General features: G+C 44.4%; 1 protein-coding gene across 5 annotated transcripts in view; it reads right to left on the reverse strand.

The window, feature by feature from the left end:
• MARCHF1 (membrane associated ring-CH-type finger 1) overlaps positions 1 to 22462 on the reverse strand; it is a 345392-nt gene that overhangs the window by 221849 nt on the left and 101081 nt on the right. For 4 of the 5 annotated variants that reach the window (XM_083172820.1, XM_083172851.1, XM_083172836.1 and 1 more), the window contains exon 2: positions 21992 to 22042. The exons of the other annotated variant lie outside the window; for it this stretch is intronic. In XM_083172820.1, the coding sequence (XP_083028946.1) occupies positions 21992 to 22042 (51 nt within the window). The remainder of the gene's footprint in view (positions 1 to 21991; positions 22043 to 22462) is intronic. 5 annotated transcript variants of the gene reach the window in all.

The raw sequence follows: 22462 nt of genomic DNA on the forward strand, positions 1-22462 counted from the left end.
CTGCATGTTAACCAGGAAGAAGCACACATAACAGTCTATGGACTTTGAAACCCATGGACACCCACTTATCATGAAACACATTTTATTGTTTATATATGCTATGTTGTAAGTGCGAAATTTCATAGCTAAAATACTCACAATCAGCAATTTCGCCCCTGAGTTGCTGGAGCAGCTGGGGCTGGCGCCTGCGGAGGTCCGACCACCGCCTCTCAAGCTGCCCGAGGGACCTCCGCACCCGAGTGCGGGCGTAAATTCGGCGCCCTGCCGCAGCATAGGCCCTCCGCTTATGGCGGTTTGTGATAAACGGCCCAGCACGGCCCAGCCTTGTCTCCATGACGGAGACAAGAACCCTCAGCTCCGCATGTGTGAAGGGTTCTGCCCTTCGTGTCTCCGCCATGTTGACAATGGCATCTATCAACCAATCAGGTGGTGGCATTGGTTGATCACAGTTATTTGTGTTAATAACTTTATTGTTCAGCTTTACATGAACAGCGTCTCTGCGCCAACACAAATGGTGACAAATTCGCATGCCTTCAAAACAGTAGTGTTGATGTATGGCAATGAACAAATCTGATATATATAAAACACAGTGTGTATGCACTTAGCAAATCCAATGACGCCTCGCTCCGCCAAGCAACGCGTGCTATAGCTTAGCAACGCATAGCTGTACTTAGCATTATTTACTCTATGCATCTATGTGTATGCGTACATTTATGTGTAAAAGACACATACACACACTTGCAGGTATCCTGAGACCAGCATTATACACCAGCCCTGCCTGCCTGCCTGCCTGCCTGCCTGCCTGCCTGGCTGCCTGCCTGGCTGCCTGGCTGCCTGCTCCTTGAAATGTTGAAACATGTGAATAAATTCTAATATCATATATATATATATATATATATATATATATATATATATATATATATATCTGCAAACAAATCAGACATCAACACATGAAAAAATCCCAAACACATTACAGAATAAATCAATGTACTCACCAGTCATCAGGGATAGTATCAACTACAATAATGAAGATATAACAAACACATAAGATCCCTTGAACAAGGTATAATAATTAGCACCTATATTTAACTTCCCCCAAAACTAAGCACATATGATAAATATCTCCTATTTCTTTGCCATTAGGAGGGCAGGCTGGCTAATTTTCGTGTTGTAACACTGACAACTAACACACTGTACTTATTTGAAGGGGTGATTTTTACAATAATTGGTGTGTTCTGTCAACTCTATAACATGTACCTGAAGTATCTTTGCGCCACAGAGTCCCGCAGCTGGTATCCCCTCCGGCATTCAGGGGCGCGGGATGGGCGCATGGGCGGATCTTGCGGCTCAGTAGTAAAAAAAGGGAAGGGGTGTGAAAAGTCCCAAGGCGCTATAATATCCTTGCTGCCACTGGACCAAAAGGGAGACCCACTGTAGTAGTCCCGCTGGTAGATGCTTCAGGAAAAAAAAGGTCTGGTGGCGCTGAATATTGTATAGTCCACAGGATGATGTTGACTCGTGAAGTGGAGAAGCCAAAAATAAATGAGAAATTGTGTTAGAGTAACAAACACAATGGGAGTGTAAAAAGTGAAACACCCATATAAAGGGGGATCCGTACCCAGACTCACAGGTAAAGGTGTGTGGACAAGTGTATCAAGGTATCTTTTAGGGGACCACCGGTGTGTGTATTCTAAAAACAAATACCAAGTGTGATGTGCTGGTATCCAGAGATTCGTACCGTACTCACTGTATATACAGGAGCTTGACACATATAAAGGTATCTTTCACTGACACAATAATCGTGTATCCAGGTGAAGTATTTCAAAGGCCAAGGTGGGTGCCTACCATACTCACTGTGGGAGTAGATGTAATACACACGTAGCGGTATCTTTGTGAATAAGGACAGGTCCCTCTATTCTCATTACCATGGCCAGACCTTGAAGGCGAGTAACTAGGTCACCATTCAAATGCACTTTTTCAGTAAAGCTCTCATTGTGTGCACAGGAGATGGGCGAGCGCACGGCCGGCGGTGTACAGTAGCCGCGTCCTCTCAGCCAACAGCCTGTTGGCTGAGAGGACGCGGCTACTGTACACCGCCGGCCGTGCGCTCGCCCATCTCCTGTGCACACAATGAGAGCTTTACTGAAAAAGTGCATTTGAATGGTGACCTAGTTACTCGCCTTCAAGGTCTGGCCATGGTAATGAGAATAGAGGGACCTGTCCTTATTCACAAAGATACCGCTACGTGTGTATTACATCTACTCCCACAGTGAGTATGGTAGGCACCCACCTTGGCCTTTGAAATACTTCACCTGGATACACGATTATTGTGTCAGTGAAAGATACCTTTATATGTGTCAAGCTCCTGTATATACAGTGAGTACGGTACGAATCTCTGGATACCAGCACATCACACTTGGTATTTGTTTTTAGAATACACACACCGGTGGTCCCCTAAAAGATACCTTGATACACTTGTCCACACACCTTTACCTGTGAGTCTGGGTACGGATCCCCCTTTATATGGGTGTTTCACTTTTTACACTCCCATTGTGTTTGTTACTCTAACACAATTTCTCATTTATTTTTGGCTTCTCCACTTCACGAGTCAACATCATCCTGTGGACTATACAATATTCAGCGCCACCAGACCTTTTTTTTCCTGAAGGATCTTGCGGCTCAGATGGTACCTCCCACTCATCAAAGGGTATCTCACGCCGCACAGCAATGTTGTGGAAAAATATACACAGGCCCACGATCCTCGACACCATTTCAGGCGCATACTGTAAGTCACCACCAGTGCGGTGGAGCACTCTAAATCAACCTTTTAAAAGGCCAATTGAGCGCTCCACCACTTGCCTGGTGGCAACATGCGCCCGATTGAATGCCTCCTGTGGGCCCGGTGCTGGGTAGCTGTACGGCGTAAGTAGCCAGGGCGTACATGGGTAACCGGAGTCACCCAGAACCCACGCATCACGGCCTTCCAGCTCTTGGAGTCTTTGCCATATCCCGGTTTGTCGGATGACATGAGAGTCATGGGCACTTCCGGGAAACTTCGAGTTGAAGGCGAGAATCTCCATGGATGGGCCACATACCACCATCACGTTCAGTGAGTGGAACAATTTGCGGTTCCTATATATCTTCTCACTTCGAGATGGAGGCACAAATGGTACATGGGTGCCATCCACAGCCCCTATCACATTAGGGAAGCCAGCAATTTGATGGAAGGCCTGCTGGCTTCTGCGCAGGGTCTCGGTGGCAAATGTCATGGCCATGAAGTGCCCCTTGCGCCTGAACATGGCCGACGTCACACGCCTCAGGATTCGGCAGAAGGCCGGCTGAGATATTCCAGCAAGTACTGCCACTACTTGTTGGAATGATCCTGAGGCGCAGAAATGCAACACTGCCAGCAGCTGTGTGTGAGGCGGAATTGCTGTCGTGATCCCGTGTAGAGGTTCCAGATCGCTCTGAATTAAGGTGAGCAGATCCAGAATTACATGTGGCGGTAACCGGTACCTAGTAAGTACCTCATCATCGGGCATAGCAAACAGAGTCACCCGTGTGCGATAGATTCTAGCACGTCCTGGCCTCCTTGGCCGACGAGTGGGGAGAGCCGCAAGTGCCCTTAGCCTCCTCTCCATGTAGCGCATAATAGCTTCAGCAACCTATAAAGAAATGAACATAAATACTGATGCACCTATGCACATAATGGCCATATCCCACTACAAATAGATTTGTAGCCTTCAATACGTACAATAGATGGCCGCCCCGTGAAATCCCGCAGATCCATTTGACTCTCTAATGATGACACAATAATATGAACTCAATACACACCGTCCAAAACACACAGATAAAGGTGTCAGCATTTTTTGCCGACATCATGTACTATGACACATTTCATCTATTGCTGGGACATGTTGTCCTGCAATAGATGAACCCACACAGGTTTAAGACCTGTGAGTGAAATAGTGAACATGTGACATGTTGCAATAATGATACACCCACTTTGCTGGCCCAACAATCTGTAGTCAGTGAGGCAATGGTGCATACATTCATACACTTACATTGTTAATGGATATCATATCTACAAGGAGCATGGAAGAGCTTACCTTAGACCCTGACAAGTCCAGATCTGGAGACAAATGATTCTAGCAGGAAGTCACTATTTATAGGGCTCTCACATGTGTGGTCTATAACAGTAGAGATGAGTATTGCATGACTTGTGGCCTGGATTCTCTAAGGGATTGGGCTACTTTTAGCTTGCACTAAAACGCCACAATACCACAGTAGTCATGAATCAAATGTCATGTCATGCTAGCAAATAGCATGTGTATTGTGCAATAGTCACAGGTGTATCAGAAGATTCTATGCAATGTTAGCATTGGTGACCAGTATTTCATGTAGAACTTTCGCCAGGTTTTACACAATGGAATTTCCGCCACCGTATGCGGCGCGAAAAAACAGCGACGTACGCTCACGCACGGAACGCAGCTGCCGCTGATGTCCGCCAAACAGGATACACAAACAGTATATAAAGGTGTATTAGAAGGTGACAATGTTGTTGCTAACATGTCTGGATCACAACCAGAGGTGGACCCAGTGCTGCAGCAACTATTTGACCAGATGGACTCCAGCACCACCTATGTGCCACTGCACATGCGGGCAGTGGGTAATGAGGAGGCTGCTGGCCCTTCTACAGCAGGGGAACCTGCACCTGACCATTCTACAGCAGGGCAACCTACACCTGGCCCTTCTGCAGCAGGCCAACCTGCAGCTGGCTCATATGCACCATCAGCAGAATTGTTTGGAACACAACAGGGGACTTCACAAGGTAGTACCATGGCCAGCACTTCAAGTGCAGCGACTGGTGCCAGGGGGCGTGGCCAGGGACGTGGCAAGGGGCGAGCCAGTGCAACAGCGGAACCACCCAAAAAAAATAAGGCATATGAAGCACAGGAGCTGGCCATCCTGGTTCCCCGAGCACGTGATTGGATAGAGTGTCCATCCGAGAAGCTGACACACACACGCAGATGGAAGATTTGGGAACAGATAACGGCAGAGATTAATGAAGTAGCGCCACAAGTTCGTGAGACGGACCATGTGAAGAAGAGGCAAGTTGTTTTGTGATACATGTGGCCAGTAATAGCCAAGTAATGATTGAATTGATGCTTAGATGCATTTAGCAAATGGGCCGTGAGGTTGTTACGATACACATACATTATTGCCATGTTATTTCGTTGAGAGTTCGAGTAGGGTGATTGTGAATGTGTATTGTAACGGTTGATATCATAGTTGCATGTAATATTATATATGGGACATTAATCACATGTTGTAATATGTAGCACAGAGCAATGGCTGCAACAGCTAACATTGGGAGTGACATGTATTAATATGTCAACTTACATTGCAGGTGGCAGGACTTCAAAACCAACCTGAAGAGGAAGATGACCAAGCGGTGGGAACACAGCCAGACATCTGGGGCCGGGCCCATGCCATCAGGGCTAGAGCTCACCCCCCTGGAGGTGATGGCCGAGAGCTGTATATCAGTTGAGGAGATCAGGGGGGTGAGCACGATGGATAGCGAGGCCCCAGCTGAAGTGTTTGCGTCTTTTCTGGAAGGTAAATATTGGTCATGCCATAAACTTGTGCAAGTAATTATCGTAGAATGTCTCCTAATTGTGTTTATCTTTTCCCACAGACACCCCACCGCTTGGTGACGACTCTGCTCAGGAGGTGGAGGAGTCCGTGCCACCTGGCCCCAGAGGTAGGCCTGTGCAGCAGCAGGCATCGGGCCAAGCCGATTTGGCCGCCTTGGCCCAGGTGCTTGGGGACATCAACCAGCAGGGAGACTTGGCATCAGAACGGGTGCGTAGGACCGAGGAGATCCTGGCGAGCTTGGTCAGCACCCAGCAGTCCATGGCTGCGAGCATGCAGGCCATGGCTGCAAGTGCTCAGGTGCTGGCCGAGCAAGCCACCCGCCAAAATGATCTCCTCCTCCACCATAATGAGCTTATGGTGGAGCTGGTTACCAGCAACAGGGTCCTAATGTCATCCGTTTCTGGTGCATTACCACCGGCAACACTCCCTGCTGGCAGGAGGGGTAGACCAGCCAACCCCTCCACATCATCTGCTCCACCTGCCCCAGCATCTGGCCGTCCCCGAAGAGCTGCTGCACAGGCCAAGGAGCCTACCAAGGCCAAACGTGGTCGGAAATGAACTTGTGGCTGCATTAATCTCCGCCGTTATGTGTTCCCAAATCTTCCATTGTGCTGTGTGTGTCAGCTTCTTGTGTCCAATCACGTGCTGAGGGTAACCAGATGAGCCCTTGCTTCATATGTCCTTTGTGGTTCCCCTGTTGCCCTCTTTTGCCTGCCATTACTGTCAGCTGTACTTGAAGTGATGGCCATGGTACTATCTTGTGAAGTCCCCGGTTGTGTTCCAAATGATTCTGCTGATGGTGCATATGAGCCAGCTGCAGGTTGGCCTGCTGCAGAAGGGCCAGGTGTAGGGTGCCCTGCTGTTGAATGGTCAGGTGCAGCTTGCCCTGCTGTAGAAGGGCCAGCAGCCTCCTCATTTCCCACTGGCTGCATGTGCAGTGGCACATAGGAGGTGCTGGAGTCCATCTGTGTGCAATTATATTTGTTTTGTATTATTATTTATTTTGCTGCATTCCTGCCATGTTGTTTATTGTTTGTATGTATTATTTTATGGTCATTGCATCACACTGGCATTGACTGTGACATGAATATAAATAAATGTGTTTACTTTACCCAAAATGTGTGGTTTCATGAGTACATGTCAAATACACATGTGTATTGATAGTATTAATATTCTGTCATGTCCATTGTTAGCAGTTTGAAAGTGTCTGACAAGTACAGCATATGTGGGGGACTAGTAAGGTTTCCTTGAAGCAGCAATGGTTTCAATTAAAGCACTGACAAGCGGCCTATTAGTGAGTAATGAGTAAAGGAGTAGATTCTATTGGGTTCAGGTGTTAATGGTTGTAGTCATTAGGCGTACGTTCGCCTACCGCATGAACGAGTGGTGTCCGCAAAGCAATAGTACACTTGTGGACACCGCACATTTCTGCCCTTTTTGATCGCGTGCATTCGGAGTGGTTTCCGAATGTACGCCCCCCAACATAAGTGTACTCCCCCGTGTCCGCCCATGTTTCCGCCCCGTTTTGCCCACTTTGAAACTACGCCCATGTGTCATTCCGCATGACGCCCATAATACGCCCCTATTTCCCGAATGATAGCGGTGAACAGTTCTGGACGGGATTTGGCCGAACTGGTACCGAGTCAAGGCGTGGCACATGCGCGTTGCGTTCTCCACGCATGCGCAGACGCCGTAAAGACGCGATCCGAAAGTATGCGGTAAAGTCCGCGTCAATCAGAATAAGGGCCATAATTCTTTTACTTTTGTTACCAATATGAAATAATGGTACTTATGAATTATCTGGGCTCCCATGTTAAATGCACCCCATTTTTTCATACCCCTACTATCCAACTACGCATGGAGTTGATCTTATATAGTGTGGCGAGCGCAGCGAGCCACCCTGCCCGAAGCGTGGCGAGCGGACGCGGTCTCGTAAGAAAAACGGGAGCACAGATAATACATAAGTACAGAAATAACTTACTATGGGCCTTATTCTGGTTGGAGCGGCCGGGCCGTACGCGCACGTCCCGGGGTTTTTAATGATCTGCACATGCGTACATTCGCTAATGCGCAGGCGCGAACACTCCACAATGCTCACGGATGGGTCTCTACGTGCGAAAAAACCTGTACGCGAGTGTACGGGCATTGGGGGCGGCATAGGGGCGTGATGAGGGGAGCGGCCGAAATAATGAGGGAAAATGGGCGTAAATATGGGCGTACATGGGGGTGTGCACAAAAAATGAGCGGTGCTACTACCGCACGATCGACTAAAGCACCGTTCATTTCGGACACAAAACAGGCGGCCGCCAACCGCCATCTCAAACCACCCCTACAGATACCGCATGCCAGCGTGCGCCTGGGTTAGCTAATTTACGCGGATTACTACCAAACACATACACCTGAATGTAATAACCAATGCTGCAGTCTATTAAGTCCAAACCATGATTTCACTACCTGCAAGCCACACACAGCACTCAAACACATTGGAAGCTTATCTTTCTATACTTCTCTACATGTAAAGGTTTGTTTAATTTAAGGTAAGAATCTTTGTAAGACCTGCTTATATATGCAAAGGTAGGTATTTGTTAAACAGTTATACACATTCACTACGTGCTTTCATAGACTTTACACAGTAGCACACTCAATCGACACAAGTCGACATGTGTCAACGTGTTCACTCTAATACAAACATAGGTTTTGTATTTATGATACAATAACATAAACCACATCTAACACCTACAAAGGATGTTTCAGCAATGTTTTAAGCCCATGGCCACTATTTTGCACATTAATTAATTCAATCAATTAATTAATTTTCATAATTATAGTTGAAAGGGAAGATATGCTGGTCCATATATGTGAAGGGTATGTCAGCGTACACGGACGTACGCTCACTATCACGAGCGGTGCCATAAGCTGACTTTTCTATTGAAAACAATAGGGACCCGTCCGTGCAAGCTGGCGTACGCTCAGATAGCCGCAAGAAGTCGGTGGGAAGACGGCCGAGAGACGTCCGTAAACGGTGGTGTACGCTCAATTGTACGCCAGTTGTCGGAGTGTAAGGGCTGGCCCGTCCGTGTACGTTGGCGTACGCTCATTTGTACGCCACTCCCCTTCTACGTTGTTTATGCCCGTACGTATGCGGCTGAGTTGTGGGTGGACTTAACCCCAACGGCCGCGTGCGGCTAGCGTACGTCAATAGCGAACGTACGCACGTTTGGCCGCTCCAACCAGAATAAGGCCCTATATGTGCATATGTATCAAACAATGTTGTTTTTTTCTACAAAATCTGCATTCCAGTCTATGCACTTTAAAGACTGCTGTAAGCATATTAAAATGTGCTTTTCTAAAATGAAAAAAAAAATCCTGTTTCTTCTTGAAACTAATTTCAAAAGAGACCATATTATGATCACTGTTTCCCTGGTGCTCCCTTACTTGAGTATTTGACATATTATCTGTTACAACTAGGTCCAGTATAGTACAGCTTCTTGTTGATTCCTTGATTTGGGACAAGTAATGGTCTTTTAGTATGCTCAAAAACTGGCTGCCCATAACTGTACCACAAATCTCACTACTCCAATCAATGTCTGGAAATGTAAAATCCCCCACAATTAATGCTGGGTACACACCAGGACGACTAGGGCCCGATCCCCACAATCTAGATCCAATTCCGATCAATTGGATGTAGATTGTGTGCTGATTGGGCCCTTTTCTGACCTGGTGTGGACCGATACCGATCCGATGCGCGGTCCCGCGGGTCGGTCGTTATTGAGATCCTACCTGCTGCAGGTAGGATCTCAATGACGACCATACAGCCGGGTGCGGGTCGCCATCGGATCGGACCCGCTCACAGTGCACATCGTGAGCGGGTCGTGCCCCCCCGCGTCACCATGAGCGGGTCGGACAAGACACTGACGACCCGCTTCGCATCGTGAGCGGGTCGTCCTGGTGTGTACCCTACATTAGACTTGACCAAATTGTGCAGCCTTTCCAATTTGCAGTAGAAGTTGGACTTCCTCAATCACACTAATATCTGGCTGTTTATAGCATGTCCTTATCAGCAATATTTCCACCCATACTGCCTCTATATTATTACCAATGCTCTTGTAAATAACTTCCTGTAAGCTTGGTTTTAACACTGGTTTAACATAAAGATAAACTCCCTTTTTTTACCCTATCACTCCTGAAGAGAGTATATCTGTCCCAGTTGACTACCCAGTCATAAGTATCATCCCGCTATATCTTAGTAACACCTATAACATCATATAGCTTCTTTATTGCTACTACAGTAGTTCTATCTCCCCCAGTTTAACTCATAGCCTTCGGTATTCCTTTTTGCTTAGATATGACTGTTTTTCTTATTGGAGTTATCAAATGCTTCTCCTTATTGGCAATGCTTCCCCTTCCCCAACTCCACCACCTTCACACATGTTACATTCCCCCTTACTGCCCTCACATAAATACTTGCTTTTCCCTCCCACCCGATGCCTAGCTTAAGATCTCCTACAACCAGGGCTATTTTTGTGCCGGAACGCCGTTCCTGAAGCTCTTTTGCAAAATGACATCATCAGGAACAGCGTTCCGGGACCTCCGTGGCCTGCCCCACTGATGTGCCGCTGCGTGTCCGGCCACCCGCCCGTCAGCTGCCCCTGGTATCCCCTGCACACAGTGAGACAGACGCTAGAAGTCATAGTTCACCTCTAGCGTCTGACAGGAAGCACAGCTCTGCGACTTCCTGAAAACGCTGCCGGGCTGTGCTCCCTGTCAGAGACGCTGGAAGTGAAAAATGACTTCTAGCGTCTGTCTCACTGTGTGCAGGGTAAGGCAGGGGCGGCAGCAGCAACTGATGGGCGGGTGGCCGGGCACATATTAACCCCTTGGCAATGAGCTAAAACCGCTGGCAACGGAAATTAACCCCCCTTGGCAACGAGCATTAACCCCTGGCAAAAAATGATTAACCCCTTGGCAACATCCAATAAGCCCTGGCAACACATATTAACCCCTTGGCAATGAGCAAGAACCCCTGGCAATGGACATTAACCCCCCCCCCCCCTGGCAACGAGCAAGAACCCCTGGCAACGGACATTAACCCCCTTTGGCACTGAGCATTAAACCCTGGCAACAAATATAAACCCCTTGGCAACAACCAATAACCCCTGGCAATGCATATTAACCCCTTGGCAATGAGCAAGAACCCCTGGCAATGGACATTAACTCCCCCCCCCTGGCAACGAGCAAGAACCCCTGTCAACGGACATTAACCCCCCCTTGGCAACGAGCAAGAACACCTGGCAATGCATATTAACCCCTTGGTAACGGACATTAACAACCCTTGGCAACCGACATTAACCACCTTGGCAACGGAAATTAACCGCCTTGGCAACAAGCAGGTAATTTATAATTTATTAGAAGCCTTGCTGTGGGGGGCAACGTGGTGTGGCATAGTCAGTGTGTATCGATTTTTGTGTGACATCCCATTTTTTGGGACGGTCCTGCGGGAATTAGACACATGCATGTGCATGCGTCTAATCAGGCAGGCAGGGGGGCTGAAGGCATGGCCAGCAGTTCACACAGCACTGGCCATGCCCTTACAGCGACAAAACTGCGCCCCAAAAAATTTGCTGTGTGCCTACGGCACGCACATATACAGTTTTCCTTTCTCCACTGCAAAAGTTGGAAGGTATGTATTAGGTGTGAAGGGCATTGCAATGTGTGGCATAATGTATCAGGGGCATTACAGTGTGCAGCATAGTATCATAGGCATTGTGGTGTGCTGCATCATGTTTCAGAGAAATGGCGGTGTGGCATAATGTGTCGGGCATTACAGTGTGCAGCATATTGTGCAGGGGCATTATGGTGTGCGGCATAGTATCAGGGGCATTGGTCAAATTTTAGTAGCTCTGAGTGTTTGTACATAAGGAATTCTTTGCTGCTGGCAATAGTGGGAGAAGAGGCTGGATGTGCTGCTAAATCTAACCGAACACCCCCCTGCAGCCTACCTAACCTCCCTTCCCTCTGACAGCCGAACGAACCCTCTCCTCTCACAGCCACAACAATTGATGCCCCCACCCCTTTAGTAGCTCCACCCACATCACCGCCCACATCTGCCCCGCCCACAGTTCCTGAACCTATTTTCCTACAAAAATAGCACTGCCTACAACCTTCTAACCATCTTGTCCCCTAGCAGAGAAGCCCCCTCCTCGTTCAAGTGCAATCCATTGCAATATTAACTTGGGGGTTAAAATTGTGTTATTACTACACAATTTTTTTCAAAAAAGTAATTAACTTAATATCTGTATTTATTTGGTCAGTGATTTGAAGTGATTTGGTGAATTGCATCACCATGACAGCACCACTATCGGCAAGTATGATTTCAGACAGGCATCACTTTGATCCACCATTATTGTGTTCTTTCATCTACGGAATGCAATTAAAGTTTCTACACTTTTATAATGTAAGAATTTTTATCTGTCACATGCTGCCTGATTCTTGGTCAGCCCAATAACATAAACTGCCTTATATGCCAATAAGGCCCCGGTTCTGAGTCACACGCAAAAAATAGAATTAGACACAAGGTCCTGGGAAGTTACATGGGTGGCTAAGTAGATGCAGGTGTGGAGCTGTAAGCTGCTTACACAGAAGCCATACTCGAACAGATAAATTGTAGTGCTATATGACTGGTGCAATTTGCAATGGTGGGTCAAATGTTGCAATTGAGAGTCTCAGCAGCAGCAAAAGACACAGAATCAGCCTCTTAGGAATTTCAACCCGAAGCAGTCACCAGGTCAGTTGCTGTATTTCCTACGCCTTTTAAAAAAAATAATAATATGTGATCATTATTCCTGGAGACTAGAGAGTGTTTATGTAACATTTAATTGAGACTGGACCTGATTTTTTATTTAAAACTTTTGAACACATTGAACATTGATCACATCAAGGCTGTACTGCAAAATAGAGTATTCTATAGAGTCCAGGAGTGTTTTGTGCTGTTATCTAGCAGCATGAGAGCTGCTAAATAGTTCTAGATGTAAGTGGGAGGTCTTTCATATTATACATTATGTAGTTGAAAGTATGCTTTGAAGAAAAGCTACATTTGCACATCTATCCATCCATAGATAAAAAGCAGCTCAAAGCAAAGGGAGTGAGTTGCTCTCTGTGCCTTACATATACTAAAGTAATTACAGGCTGAGATAGCTACAGGTGATATTGAGAAGCAATATGGATTTCTTTTAGTACAGTAAATGAATTCATACTGACTAATAATGAGAAAAAAGAAAACTCCATTAACACACACTCTGTTTTTCTTTTAAGCATTAGTGACCTCAAGACTGGGGTTCTTAAGTTGTCAACACACTCAGGAAAGGAGAAGAAATATGGAGCATAGTTGGCAGTATTGATGAATGAGGATCGAAGATTTAAATTAGAATGAGAACAGATTGAACAACCATTTAAAAAAATATATGCTTTTCAGGGTTTTGCAAGTGATTACATGCTGTAGTATAAAGTCTTGTACCAGCCTGTCAAAATGACTGAACAACATACAGTAACAGCGATATCAGTGGCAGCGGCTGTGTGCTCCAAAATGGAGAAATACTTGAATTGCTCAGTCAGGCACATTCTAGTGGCCATCAGCAAGCAAAACACTTGAATTCCCCCAAAGAGGCAAGGAGCAGTGTTTTTATTATATAGGATGTACAGATGTAGCCGGCCACATCTTTGCAGGGGCGCGTGCGCACGAGATACTCGCACACCCCGTGACAACGGAGCTTGGGGGGGTGCTCGCTGCCTTCCCTGCTGTCGCCAACGGTCCCCTTCCTAAACCTATGACCCCATCAGCCTAATGCCCAGAATACTATTAGGATGCCGGCAGTCAAGATTTCCAACATTGCATCATTATTGCCGTTAGTTGGGATTTTGGTGCCAGGATTATGACATCATCATCCTGATTGCTGGCATGGTAACAGCATACTCAAGATAGTAATGGTTATATTTCACACTTGCCTACCCTCCTGGGAAGATACAAGAGGCTATCAATTTTTGGGGTAGTACCCTTCCTTCATCTCGTAGCCTCGGCAGAGTAGGTGGCTCACCCTAGTAAAGAGGGCAGGAATATTTATTCATCAAAAGCAATTTGCTTAATAAATATTCCTGCCCTCCACTAGGGATGGGGGCAGGGGCTAAATGACTGAATTGCACCACTTAGCTCAGTCAAATCACTGCAGACCCACAAATTAAAGGTATTTTCATATGTTGGAGCATAGCCTAATGACATAAGTCCCCTCTTCCTGAAGTGTCCTGCGCTGTCTCCTCTCAGAACTTCTCCTGGATAGGGTACTTACATAGTAGGTAATGAGAAAAATGGCATTTTCACACCCGTTTTTCACACCCGTTTCATTTTTTTTTTTTTTTTGCATGACCTGATGTATAAAAGTGCTTTTGGAGTAATTTTTCATTATATACTATTTTAACCCCTTTAATTCACATATTTTAAAAAAGCAAATGGCATTTCCCATTCTTGTAAAAGAAATTGTGAAAAAATACTGTGGGTAATCCCTTACGATAACAACAGTATCTGAAGATGGCGTTTTAACAGGTTCCCCTCTTCCTGGTTAACTTCCTCCTGCTCTGAGCTCGGAGCCAGCTCTTATGATCAATTTTGTGGTCTAAATAAACCACAAGCTGATCACCGTAAAAACAGAGAAATTGTAAAAATAAAATCACTTACATGCACCGGATAAAGGGCCAGATTCTCTAAGCTTCAAAAGTGATAAAATGAAGAGTGATAAACAGCCAGCCAATCAGCTCCTACCTGCCAGGTCACAGACTGTGTTTGAAAAATGTCAGGTAGGAGCTGATTGGCTGGCTGTTTATCACTCTCAATTTTATCACTTTTGAAGCTTAGAGAATCTGGCCCATAGACTGACTGGAGGAGACAGCTCACCAATTAATGATCACTGTGCAGGTAAGTGTAAGCTGAGATGGTGTTTCATCAGTAGTGCATGTGAGCTTTCTCACAGAGGGTGGGATGCTCTATGTGATAAATGCGGTAAAACCCCCATTTTCAGTTTTTTTTACTGCATCTTGATATGCAGGAATACCCGCACTTTGGTTTTTTCGCTGCGGCGGGATCGCCAGCAAAATCTGCCGATACCCCATACCATAGGTGCCGATTTAGGTTTTTTCTTGTGGGTGCTCAAGCCAAAACTATAGGGGAGGGCATGGCCACAAAATAATACCTGTTATTATAAAGCCAAATTCCATAGAACAAAAATATCTTTAGCAACAGTTATATGTGCATCATTTCTCATCCTGAGGCTCAGGTTAAAAAAAAATTGCCCAGATTGTTATTAGTCATAAAGCCAGAATAGTCAGGAATAATAACTACTAACACATTTTTGGACCACACTGCTCAGTGAGCATATATTTAAAACTGACAAAAGACACAAGCCTGGACTCACTGTAATTAGATGTTGGGCGATCCCGCTCCTGCCAGGCTACTAGTATCCATTGGAGACGGGGTCACGGCTCATGAGGACCAGGTAAACTGCCTTCTCCTGCTGCAGCAGGTGCCCCAACGCGCTGTGTGATTGCACGCGGAGGAGAGGGAGGGGGAGGTTGGCAACGGCACCAGGCGGGTCATGATGAGCGTGGACGGAAGTCGCGTAAGAGTGCGTGCTGCTCGGGGCGTGCACTAGTCTGCAGGCAGAGCGGAAGTGCTGTTATAGCAGCCGTGGCGGGTATGATGATTCATTGATCAGATTCAGCACCTGCAGTAGTAGTACTACGGCGGCCAGCAGGACTCGGGGGGTGGCCAGTGGGTGCTCATGAATTTCCGTGGGTGCTCAAGCCCTGTCCATTGCAATAATTATTGCATATGTTATGGCATATGCGATAATTATCTATGTGGTAGCCGGTGATGTGTGGCAGACTGGGGCTACGGATGTTACTGCATCCCGCCCAAACTCTGTCCCTGCACGTGATTATCAATACACCCTTGCAATGTGTTTAATTATCGCAAGAACATTTTGGTTACATTCATAACAAATCACCCACATCTCAGAAGTGGATTGTGATAAATACTGTATGCCCCTAAATTCAGTGTTGATAAGGTATAATGGCAGATATCTCATAAAGCATGTCTGCTTTGTTGTAATCGATTTAACAAAATACTGCAATTTCAGAAGATCCTTTATTCACTTCTCTCGTCTCACTTGTGCAGATAATTGGAAATGATTGTTCTTATGCAGTTCCCTATTCTGTAGCTGTAATAATGAAATTTAATTTTGTTCTGCCTGAAAATGTCAATATTGGCTTTTCTGTTTTGAAAATAATTATGCAACTTAAGGTGGTGAAAAAAATAATAATTTAGAACTGTATTTACATTTCAGATCTATTAAAGCTAAAATGTTTACTTGGGATGGCCTGGCAGGTGACCATGGAGGACACACCGTCCTGGCACTCTGGTCTTAGAAAAACACATCCTATACGAGTGGAGACATTTTTGCTATGATAGTAGATGACAATTTTTTGTTCCACTCCTGTGACTTGCTGAAAAGAAAATACACCCAATTGACCTGATTCTGGGATTGAGTATACATGGAACTCCTAGTGGCTTGCCTGATCAAGCACAGTGGCCCTTCTTCTGGTTTACTCTCAAAGGCAAATTCCTTCTCAAATTGACATATGTGCACTGCAGGTGGGGCAGATGTAACGTGAAGAGAGAGTTAAATTTGGGCGAGTTATTTTTGTTTCTGTGCAGGGAAAATACTGACTCCCCCCTGACGTCAGCATGCCTCGACAGTCACGTTGCTAAGCAACGGCGGCGTCTACTCCGCAATCAGTGTCAGGGGATACGTTAGCAGACTACTGGCACGCCCACACGGGCATATATACATGTTAAAATACACAGATATACAATTATATACAATCTAAAAAAGCACATATAACGTGCTAACATGAAAAATAAATAAAATATGCATGATAAATATATCCATACATGCACAACATTTAAAAACCAGCGCAAAATGAAAAGGGGAAGAAATAAGCCTATCGGAGCCCTGTCCCTGCGCCCTTAAAAATGATACATCCCCCCGATATGATCGCATTTTACAATGCGATCCTGGGCGGTAATATTCAGCCCAGATCGCATTGTAAATGCGATCATGATAAATGCGCCCCTTAGCAGGTTGGTGGGTGGCGGCGGCACTCTCAGGCTCCGTAAAACAGACGACACATGCCAAAAGTTTGCTTCAACGTTTCAGTGCCCGTGCACTTTTATCAAGAACGGCAGAATGCGACCTCTATCTCCTCCAGACCAACCAGTGGCCAAACACTGGAGGGATGCCAATCACAGCCTCACAAGCATTAAATTCAAAATGATTGACCATATACCACCTAATAATCGAGGAGGAGATAGAGGTGGCATCCTGTTGCAAAGGGAAACCTTTTGGATTCATTCCCTTCAGACTGTATATCCCAAAGGACTCAATGAGCTACTGTCTTTTTCTTCCTTCTTATAGGCTTATACCATGTTACAGGGTCACCTGTACACCGGACTACAGCATTATAGTTCGATGCATTATTCTCCCTGACAATGGTGTTGTTATGTGTTTTCATTGCTTTTTGATGCATTATTCCCCCTGAAAATGGCCGGGATGTATATGTTTTTTCATTGCAATTTCCAACCACACAGCCGACATTACGTTGCCATGTCAACTGTATTGTTTACTATTTATGTGCACATGTCTCACTTTCAGGTGCTTTTACATTTTATTATATTTATTATCTTTGTTCTTCCATAGTGCTCTCCTTATTACCAATGATGCAGCACCCAGAGGAGTTACGGCAGTCAGCACTGTTGCAGCCAGACACCGGTAAGATCATCCACTCCTTGGGGCAGTACGCACAGTGTCGGAATACACTAATCAGGTTGCTAAGACAACTTTGGAGTCACTATAGTAGCCACGCCCCGGGGAGGTGCCGGAGTGTCACTGCAGGCGCGCAGGCATGACGTCACCGGACCCGAATGGGCTGCGATCACGGTGATGGGCGCACAGAATCATGTAATTGTTGTATGCTATATATATTGGTTTGTTCACACTGTTTTCTCGCGTGTATTTTCTTTGTCCAAAATCTCTGAGTGACATCCATTCCAGGACATTGTATTACTTATACTGGATTCGCACCAGAGTTGGTTGTTACCCTTACCCAGGAGTGCTGGTCACATTTGGTTCATATATATATATATATATATATATATATATATATATGTCCTGACGAAAAGGTGCAATAAATATACCTCAAAACATTGACGCAGATGAGACAAGTGTCTGACTGAATTATTGAATAGAGTGCCGCCACGCACACCGTCCATATATATATATATATATATATATATAAAGTCCAAAATCAAGCGGCACTTAGAGGCTGTTTTCAACTGCAGGTTGGTTTTTCTTATACCTGCTGAGATCCCATTTGGATGGATTTGTTTGAAAGAATCCTCTCAGGATCTGTTGTTTTTAAAGAGATACGGATGGAAATTGATGCGGGTATGCATCAATATTAGGATCTTCAAGGGATCCATCTACACACCTTGTTACATCATTTCAGAAAGATTCACATCTGGAGTTAATATGTGTATTTACTGTACAATTGCCTATAGAAAGTTACCCCTGAGAAAGTCACTTTTGACGAAACGCGTTGGGTATTTCCTGGTTATATCGAACTGAATTACTGACTCCGAACAGATGAAAAAGTGTTTTTATTTTGTTTTATAAAATGTATTAAACTGTTGAACAGTGATTTGTCTGTAATTACTACTGTACGTACATATTTGGTGGTGGAACTTCTCAATAGGGGCGCACTCTGTTTCCAGCTATCTATCCATCCCCCACTTCCCCCACTAACAGGGTGGACTAACTGAGTTGCTGTCCATAAATCTCATCTAGCGCATTGAAAGGGTACCTCTTTTTATATATATATATATATATATATATATATATATTTAAAAAGGACGCACTTTCCAGTTTTTTGTAAATGCAATTAAAAAGCTGTGTATTTAGTACTCCAAAAACTCAAAGTTTCTGTCCATTATGGACCTTTGTCAGGAGTTCAGCAGCTCATACATCCAACCAAGTAGAGCACAGCATGGGCCAAGCAGCAGGATCCTACAGCAAGGAAACCACTGCTGGGCTAGTGCTATTTATACCAGATGCAACAACCCATAGGGGCGCAAAAATCAACAATTCAAATGACTTCCGCGTGTCAGTGTGACACGCAGATGACGTCACTTCCGAAATACTGTGTGTTCATAAAACATGCCACAAACTGCTTTAAAATAATGCCCACGACTATATAAACTATTAGCGCTGTTTAGCAATGTTAACCGCCATCAGGCGGACCGGCTGCAGTGTGTTATAATAAAAGAAGCAGCGCCTAGCGCCGGAGCCGGACGCGGAAGTACCCGCTACAACCAGCACACTCCGGACCTCTCAGTGAAGAGCGTGTGGATACATATAAATATATAGAGCTAAAAAAGTACAAATTAACAAGGAATACTTGAAAGTATGTAGTATTAGCTGAGGTAAACGGTATTACTTGGGTTCAGGACATGCTCCCCGGGTCAAAGGTCTGCCCGGCATACACCAACTTGACATCGGACAGAGGTTCTGGCCACTCCAATAAGAGTGCCATCCATCTCTGAAGTTCTCATCCAAATCCATCCAGCTGAAAGCCCTGAACATTCTCCCCATGCCAATAGTGTGCCCAGCATACACCTCTCTGTGATGGGCTCCCAGATCTGACCACATTTCAATTTTTTTCTTAACCCTTTGCAGTCCAAATTTTTTTTTTTTGCAATTCAGTCTGGTTTAAATGTTTAAATTAATTGTATTTTTTTTTTCTAATTAAAAAATGTTCTACATTAAATGTTGAACAATGTTAATGTTCTTAATTTAATCATTAGTTTTTATTAGTTTTATACGATATCAAACAAAATAATAAGGTACAGAAAGGCAGAAAAAAACAGGGTAAGATAAAATAAAGGAAGAGCAAACATTGATACAGTCATAAGTATATATATAGAACAACCTTAATTATAAATGTCAGTCAAAAGGCGCTCAAAAGGAATAATTGACATAGAGAGACTGAGCTATAAGATTCACAGCCCATTCGATAACTATTGAATATGTACTAAGTTCTAGAGGTCCAGTATTCGATCCAGCTAAGCCACTTAATTAATGTGTTGGGGGGTCGAGGAGGAGTAAATCACTCCAGCAGTTTCATATTCACAGTAGTAGTGAACTGCTTGTTCAATTTGAGGGATAGTTGGGATTCAGGTGGAGTGCCAATACTGTGCAATGAGGGTTTTAGATGCAATCAGAATGTGACCCATAACATATATGTCATTACTAGAAAGATCTCCGTTTTATAATGAAAAATTGCCAATTTTGGAGTCTGGGAAATGGGGATTTTCAAAACTGTTGAGATTAATACAAACACCGCCGTCCAGACACCAGAAATATACAGTATGCGCATTCCCAGAATATGTGGAGCAGGGAGCCCACATAACCACATCCTCGCCAACAAAGATTAGGATTATCTGGGCTGAATTTATGCCATAATACCGGAGTCATATATAGATGGTGGAGTAATTTATAGTATTGTTCGACATTAGAGATGCATTTAGACACTTTAAATTGTCTCTGGCGGAATTGGCAGTGAGTACAAGCGTATGGGACAACAATGGTGGACTTCACAGTTAAAAGTAACTCCTCTCCACGGGTGCCAGGATCCTCTAACTAGTTTCGCTTCAATGTGAGACTCTTTGAAAAAGCTCACATTGGAGCGAAACTAGTTAGAGGATCCTGGCACCCGTGGAGAGGAGTTACTTTTTCCTGTGAAGTCCACCATTGTTGTCCCATACGCTTGTACTCACTGCCAATTCCGCCAGAGACATTGATTACACAGGCGGCCACTACACGGACACAGAGTTCCAGCTTTGTTGTTACCATCAACTGTGCAGCGGGTGAGAGACGCAGCACAGTACGCCCCACGGACACACCGCACTAGCCAGAGGTGAGACCACCCACTGCTGTGGGTGAGAGACGCAGCAGTACCGGACTGACATCACACTGCCGGTTTTCAGGTGGTTCTCTTACCTGGCAATTCATCTTGCATTCACCACAAATTAGCAGGTAGCAGCACTAGGGGCAGTGAACACTTCACGGAATCGTCCCTCAGTCTCCCTGCTTCTTTCCATCTTGCTACAAAATATTTACTGGAGTCCGTGAGTACCACATATGTGGAAATATTATCCCTGCTAAAATAACCAAATACGCTTGGAGACCGAGTAGTTTATTGGCAACCTAGTGGACAATCTATATTCATATATTCACATATGGAATTTGAATAAAACCCAGGGACATTCATTTTTATCTTATATAATTTTTATGCATATATATTTCGTATTATTTATTTCTATATATATTTTTGATCTTTTTTATTTATTTTCATTAATTATGTTATAGCTTGCATATAAACCAACAGAAATAGGTGGCCACCTAAATTATATGAGCATTGTCCATTTATCCATCTAATATTCAATAATATTTTATATTGTGTGAAAATTATTTATTGTATTTTTTGATATGTTTTATAAATGAGATTTTTTTACAAATCATTAAATAATCATTTATTAAAAATTGTGTGGAACGGTGACTCAGCCATATTGCACTCTATACAGACAAAAGCGCAGACACTGGGATTTTTATCTCTCTTTGCTGTTCTATAGAAGGTAAACCCACATCTGTGTGGGGTAGTTTCCTTCTAACTAGGTGTGATCGCACAGTTACACCACCCCGTCTGCAGCTGAAATCATACCAGGGAGTTTCTATTTTCATTTTTATTATTTATGTAAAAAAAAAAAAAAAAATTCATATATTCACATTAAATGATACACAGCGCCTAAAATAGGAGGGTAACCTCAAGGAAGTTTTATAATTTACCAGATGTTAGATGTTATATATTTAATGAAATTAAATGGGATTAAAAAAACAACAGGCTTCCCATTTATTTGGCCTTAGCAATCCTTACATTGTCTTGAGGACTTTATCAAAGAATAATAAGAAAGCAATGTGCCTTGTGACAATCTTGACACATGCAAATTAAATTGACAATGTATCTTTCTAATTAAAGTAAAAAAAGAAATGTTAAACTAAACCTGACAAGTGCAATACAGAATGTGCATTTAATGTGCTTATAATGATGTGGCTTAATGCTCAGACACATAAAAGTTCTCTGTCAATCATAAGAAGAGGTAACATGTTTCACAAACCTTTGAAATGTTGCTTGATCGACTTGCTGAGCGCCCAGGGGATTTGTCATTCTGCAAAACAAAATTACATTATTAAAATAGGTGTGATAAGTATGTAGGAATGTATCTTGTAGCTTCACTTTCATCCATGCTGTGTCAATTAGCTTTAATTACAAGATAGAACAGTGAAGTTTAAACTGATTTCTCTAAATGCTATAACTATCAAAGGATTATACTAATATGTTAAACACAGTTTGCTGCAGAGTCTGTAACAGCAGAAGAAAACAACAACCTGGATTTAGATATTGTATACATTTCAGTCCAATAAATGCCTACAAGTTAGAAGGCGCATAGCAGATGTGAGCAAGGAATGCTCCGAATTCAGCCCCTACACCAATGGACGTGGTTTGCGCATGCGCATTTCTGAGTCACACACTCGCCGGCCTGTTTGCAGTGGGGAGGGAGGGCCGAGGCCGGGCGGCGGCATGGACG

Source organism: Crinia signifera, chromosome 1 (assembly GCF_055691185.1).
Source record: "Crinia signifera chromosome 1, ASM5569118v1, whole genome shotgun sequence".
NCBI lineage: Eukaryota > Metazoa > Chordata > Amphibia > Anura > Myobatrachidae > Crinia > Crinia signifera.